Below are 6585 nucleotides of genomic sequence, written 5' to 3' on the forward strand. Positions count from 1 at the left end.
CCTTCTCCTCGCAGAACTTCCTCATGGTGAGGGTGCCCAGGGCCTGGTCCGCGCTGGGGGGGGCGTCAGGGGGCCCCGACCCCCCCCCGGCCTCCAAATCCCCCCACAGCCCCCCCCCAGAACCCCCTCTGCCCCCCATCACCCCCCATACCCTCCTTTGACCCCCTACACCCCCCCATCCCCCTGCCCCCCAGGACCCCCCGTACCCCTCTGCCCCCCCATGCCCCCCGTGCCCATGCCCCCCATCACCCCAGGCCCCCATCACCCCCCCCACCCCCGGCCCCCCATCACCCCCAGTCCCTCATCACCCGCCCCACCCCCGGCCCCCCCGGCCCCCCATCACCCCCAGTCCCTCATCACACCCCCGGCCCCCCATCACCCCCCATCACCCTCAGTCCCCCATCACCCACCCCCACCCCGGCCCCCCTGGCCCCCCATCACCCCCGGCCCCCCCATCACCCCCAGCCCCCCTCACCCCCAGCCCCCCATCACCCCCTCACCCCCAGCCCCCCCTCACCCCCGGCCCCCCCTCACCCCGCCCCCCCGTACCTGGCCGAGACCCTGCTGTAGTGCATGTAGGCCGCCACGATGACGCCCGTCTTGCCCTTACTGCCCTGGGGGGCCGGGTGTCAGGGCCCCCCAGCCTCAGCCCCCCAGAGCCCCCCAGAGCCCCCCGGGTCCCCCTATGCCCTCCCGTGGCCCCCCATGGCTCCCCCAGCCCCCATAGCCCCCCCCATGGCTCTCATAGCCCCCCAGTTCCTCCTAGACCTCTGATGCCCCCCCCAGTTCCCCCCATAGCCCCCAGTTCCCCTCCTAGCCCCCCGCATGGCCCCCCGGTTCCCCCTATACCTCCCATGCCCCCGCAGCCCCCCATAGCCCCCATAGCCCCTCCTAGCCCCCTATAGCCCCCCAGTTCCCCCTATGCCCTCCCATGGCCCCCATAGACCCTCATAGCCCCCCCATAGCCCCCCAGTTCCCCCTATAGTTCCCCCTAGCCCCCCAGTTCCTTCTATAGCCCCCCATAGCCCCCTCTAGCCCCCCAGTTCCCCCATAGCCCCCCGTAGCCCCCCCAGACCTCAGTTCCCTCTATAGCCCCCCGTAGCCCCCCCATAGCCCCCCAGTTCCCCTATAGCCCCCCATAGCTCCCCCTAACCCCCCCTAGCCCCCCAGTTCCCCCCATAGCCCCCCATAGCTCCCCCTAGCCCCCGCTAGCCCCCCAGTTCCCCCTATAGCCCCCCGTAGCCCCCCCAGTTCCCCCCAGTTCCCCCAGTCCCCCCACCTTGCAGTGCAGCACGGCGACGTGCTGGGGGTGCGCCCGCAGCCAGCTCTCCATCGCCTTGCAGATGGAGCAGAGCTTGTCCAGGGGGGGGGCGTGCAGGTCCGGCCACCCAAAATCCTGCACCTGGGGGGGGGGCACCGTCAGCCCCAGGGCCCCCCCGGCACCCCCAGACCCCCCAGACCCCCCTGGGACCCCCCAGTCCCCCCTGCGCCCCCCCCTCCTCACCTTGGGGTTGAGGCGGGCGATGTCCCGGCGCTTCTCCGACAGGTTGAAGAGCTGTGGGGTGGGGGGGTCAGGGGGGTCAGGGGGGTCTGGGGGGGCCAGGGGGGTCAGGGGGGTTCGGGGGGGGTCTGGGGGGGATGGGGGTCATGGGACCCCCCGGCTCAGGGGAAACTGAGGCACAGCCCCAGCTCTGCCGGCCCCTGCACCCAGAGCACCCGGAGGGGTGCTGCCCCACAGCTGGGACCCCCCCCCCCCCCCATGTGCTGTCCCTGCTCTTGGGGACCCCGCTGTCCCACAGGTGGCACCCCCAACGTCCTGCCCTTGGGGACCCCAAGGGCCCTGGGGACCCCAACAGCCCTGGGGACCCCGGTGTCCTGCCCTTGGGGACGCAAATGTCTTGCCCTTGGGGACCCCAATGGCCCTGGGGACCCCAGCGCCCTGCCCCAGCCCCACAGCCTGTCCCTGCGCACCCCAAGGGCCCTGGGGACCCCGGTGTCCTGCCCTTGGGGACGCAAATGTCTTGCCCTTGGGGACCCCAATGGCCCTGGGGACCCCAATGTCCTGCCCTTGGGGACCCCGGTGTCCTGGCCCCATCCCGCCCCCAGGGACCCCGTGTCCTGCTCCTGGTGACCCCGCTGTCCTTCTCCCACGCTGTCCCGAGGACACCATGTCCTGCCCCAACCCTGTCCCTATGGACCCGTGTCCTGTCCCCATCCTGCCCTTGGGGACTCCCATGTCCTGTCCCCACCCTGCCCTTGGGGACCCCAGTGTCCCCATGCCCCCATGGCCCAGTGCCCTGTCCCCATCCTGTCCCCATGGACCCTGGTCTCCTGTCCCCATCCTGCCCCTGGGGACCCCAATGTCCTGTCCCCACCCTGCCCTTGGGGACCCCAGTGTCCCCATGCCCCCATGGCCCAGTGTCCTGTCCCCAATCCTGTCCCCATGGACTCCAATGTCCTGTCCCCACCCTGCCCTTGGGGACCCCAGTGTCCTGTCCCCATCCTGTCCCCATGGACCCCAATGTCCTGTCCCCACCCTGCCCTTGGGGACCCCAATGTCCTCTCCTATGGCCCAGTGCCCTGTCCCCATCCTGTCCCCATGGACCCTGGTCTCCTGTCCCCACCCTGCCCTTGGGGACCCCAGTGTCCTGTCCCCATCCTGTCCCCATGGACCCCAATGTCCTGTCCCCACCCTGCCCTTGGGGACCCCAGTGTCCCCATGCCCCCATGGCCCAGTGCCCTGTCCCCATCCTGTCCCCATGGACCCTGGTCTCCTGTCCCCACCCTGCCCTTGGGGTCCCCAACGTCCTGTCCTCATCCTGCCCTTGGGGACCCCAACGTCCCCATGCCCCCATGGCCCAGTGTCCTGTCCCCATCCTGTCCCCATGGACCCCAATGTCCTGTCCCCACCCTGCCCTTGGGGACCCCAGTGTCCTGTCCCCATCCTGCCTGTCCTGTCCCCATGGCCCAGTGCCCTGTCCCCATCCTGTCCCCATGGACCCTGGTCTCCTGTCCCCACCTTGCCCTTGGGGACCCCAGTGTCCCCATGTCCCCATGCCCCATGCCCCCGTGTCCTGTCCCCATCCTGTCCCCATGGACCACCCTGCCCTTGGGGACCCCAACGCCCCCACGCCCCGTCCCCCCGGCCCACAGCACCCCGTCCCTCCCCGCCCCCCGGCGTCCCCCCGGGGACCCCACCGTGTACTTGTCGCGGTGGCGGGAGGCCAGCATCTGGGCCACCTCGCGCAGGTGCCCGCGGTAGCGCGGCTCCTCCAGCGCCGCGGGGAAGCGCAGGCAGATGATGCGCTCCGTCACGTAGGTCAGGTCGAAGTCGAACTGCCGCTGCATCACCTGCTCCAGGCTCAGGCTCCTGGGGGGCACGGGGTCACCCCTGCGCCCCGGGGCCGCGGCACCCGCCCCGGGGTGATGGCACCCACCCTGGGGTGATGGCACCCGCCCCGGGGCCGCGGCACCCGCCCCGGGGCGATGGCACCCACCCTGGGGTGATGGCACCCACCCTGGGGTGATGGCACCTGCCCCGGGGCCGCGGCACCCGCCCCGGGGCGATGGCACCCACCCTGGGGCCACAGCACCCACCCTGGGGTGATGGCACCCGCCCCGGGGCCGCGGCACCCGCCCCGGGGTGATGGCACCCACCCTGGGGCCACAGCACCCACGCCAGGGCCACGGCCGCCAACCCGGGGCCATGGCACCCACCATGGGGTGATGGCACCTGCCCCGGGGCCATGGCACCCACCCCGGGGCCACGGCACCCACCCCAGGGCCGCAGCACCCACCCCGGGGTGATGGCACCCACTGTGGGGTGATGGCACCCACCTCTGGTGATGGCACCCACCCTGGGGCCACAGCACCCACCCCGGGGCCACGGCACCCACCGTGGGGTGATGGCACCCACTCCGGGGCCATGGCACCCACCCCGGGGTGATGGCACCCGCTGGAGCAGCCCTTGCCCCCCAGACTCCCCCCCAGCACCCCATAGCCCCCCGCACTCCCCCCCAGCACCCCATAGCACCCTGGATGCCCCCCTCCCCAGCACCCCGTAACCTCTGGGCTTCCCCCCACAGCACCCCAATATCCCCTTGTTCCCCTCCCCAGCACCCCATAACCCCTGGTCTCCCCCCAGCACCCCATAACCCCCTCCTTCCCCCTCCCCAGCACCCCATAGCCCCCCGTTCCCCCCCCAGCACCCCAAAATCCCCTGTCTCCCCCCAGCCCCCCTACCTGGGCAGGGTGCTCCGCTGCCGGGTGCTGTTGAGGGACTTGGTGGAGCCCTGAGGGGGGCACAGGGGGTCCCGGGGGGGGCACAGGGGGGCACAGGGGGTCATGGGGGGCACAGGGGGCACAGGGGTCCCGGGGGGGGCACAGGGGGGCACAGGGGGTCATGGGGGGCACAGGGGGTCCCGGGGGGGCACAGGGGGGCACAGGGGGTCATGGGGGGCACAGGGGGTGATGGGGGGCACAGGGGGTCCCGGGGGGGCACAGGGGGGCACAGGGGGTGATGGGGGGCACAGGGGGTCCCGGGGGGGCACAGGGGGGCACAGGGGGTGATGGGGGGCACAGGGGGTCCCGGGGGGGCACAGGGGGGCACAGGGTTGATGGGGGGCACAGGGGGTCCCGGGGGTCCCGGCCACGGGGGGGCACAGGGGGTGATGGGGGGCACAGAGGGTCCCGGGGGGTCCCGGCCACGGGGGGGGGGTCTCACCAGGTGCTCGCTGCGGCGGGCGGGGGCCGTGCTCCTCCGCTGGGGGGGCAGAGGGGGCTGTGGGGCGAGCGGGGGGGGGCGGGCCCCGCGGGGGGGGCGGGGCCCTGCTCAGTTTCCCCCTTCCCGCCCGCCGCACTTACCAGCTCGGGGGGGGGCAGCGCCTGGCAGGGCGACGTCACCTGCAGGAGTCGGGGGTCACCCCGGGCCCCCGCCAGAGCGGGACCCCAGCCCCACAGCGGGACCCCAGCCCCATAGAGGGACCCCAGCCCCATAGGGGGACCCCAGCCCCACAGCGGGACCCCAGCCCCATAGGGGGACCCCACCCCCATAGAGGGACCCCACCACCACAGCGGACCCCAGCCCCATAGGGGGACCCCACCCCCATAGAGGGACCCCAGCCCCATAGGGGGACCCCAGCCCCATAGAGGACCCCAGCCCCACAGCGGGACCCCAGCCCCATAGGGGGACCCCACCCCCACAGCGGGACCCCACCCCCATAGAGGGACCCCACCCCCCATAGAGGGACCCCAGCCCCATGCCCGCAGCAGGGAGCCCACAGCAGGACCCTATAGAGGGACCCCAGGCCCTATGGAGGGTCCCCAACCCCACACCCTGAACAGGACCCCACAGAGGGACCCCAGCCCCATAGAGGGACCCCAGAGAGGGACCCCACCCCCATAGCAGGACCCCACTCCCATAGCGGGACCCCACCCCCATCGCAGGACCCCAGCCCCACAGCGGGTCCCCACTCCCATAGCGGGACCCCACCCCCATCGCAGGATCCCACCCCCACAGCGGGTCCCCACCCCCACAGCGGGTCCCCTCCCCCCGAGCCCCCCCCCCCGAGCGCTCCCTCCCCCGCCCCCCCGCCCCCCCGTGTTGTTCTTGGCCCGGGGTCCGGCCGGGACAGCGGCTGCCATTGACGGCGCCGGGGGGGGCGGGGGGGGGCGGCACAGGGGCCCTTTCACCGCCCCTGCCTCAGTTTCCCCCAGTAAGACCCCCCCCCCATTTTTGCCCTGCCCCCCCCCCCCCCCCGCCAGGGGGGAAACTGAGGCACGGGGGGGGTCAATCTGGGGGGACCCCCCGGCATCCGGACGACCCCCACCCCCGCGCTGTGACACTCCTGTCTCCCCCCGCGGCCCCCCCCAGTCCCCATGGGACCCCCCCCCCGGCCCCCCCAGACCCCCCCGGCCCCCCCCCGAGACCCGATGGGCCCCCCGGACCCCTCCGGACCCTCCCAGGACCCCCCAGGACCCCCTGGGACCCCCCGGGACCCCTCAGACCCACACGCCCCCCCCAGGACCCCATGGGCCGCCCCGAACCCCCCGGGACCCCCCTGGAACCCCCCGGGATCCCCTCGGAGCCCCCCACGGGGCCCCTGGGCCCCTCCGGGACCCTCCCAGACCATCCCGGGCCCCCCGGGACCCCCCCCGGACCCCTTCGGGACCCTCCGGGACCCCCATGGGACGCCCCGGACCCTCCCAGACCCCCCCAGTCCTCCAGCCCCCCCCCCGGACCCCCCGGGACCCCCCCGGACCCGCCCGGGACCCTCCGGGACCCCCATGGGACCCCCCGCACCCTCCCAGACCCCCCCCAGTCCTCCAGCCCCCCCCCCCGGACCCCCCCGGGACCCCCACGACCCCTCCAGACCCCCCCCTGACCCCCATGGGACCCCCCGGCCCCCCCAGGACCCCTATGGGACCCCCCCGGAGCCCCCTGACCCCCCCAGACCCCCATGGGACCCCCCCGGACCCCTATGGGACCCCCCCGGAACCCCCTGACCCTCCCAGACCCCCCTGACCCCCCCCCGGGACCCCCCCCAGACCCTCCCGACCCCCTCCAGACCTCCATGGGACCCCCCC

General features: G+C 74.2%; 1 protein-coding gene across 1 annotated transcript; it reads right to left on the reverse strand.

Moving 5' to 3' along the window:
- Position 1: 1 nt before the first annotated feature.
- LOC309600179 (tensin-2-like) lies at positions 2-5092 on the reverse strand (the record flags this gene model as incomplete). The annotated part of the gene is made up of 8 exons (XM_082332254.1): positions 4864-5092; positions 4724-4762; positions 4243-4292; positions 3199-3370; positions 1505-1555; positions 1280-1402; positions 550-614; positions 2-53 (listed from the first exon to the last, which is right to left on the reverse strand). Coding segments are annotated over exons 1-8 (741 nt in total), but the record flags the coding sequence as incomplete, so codon positions are not given.
- Positions 5093-6585: the final 1493 nt, after the last annotated feature.

This window comes from Platalea leucorodia (assembly GCF_965183815.1).
Source record: "Platalea leucorodia genome assembly, chromosome: 23".
In the NCBI taxonomy this organism is placed as follows: Eukaryota; Metazoa; Chordata; class Aves; order Pelecaniformes; family Threskiornithidae; genus Platalea; species Platalea leucorodia.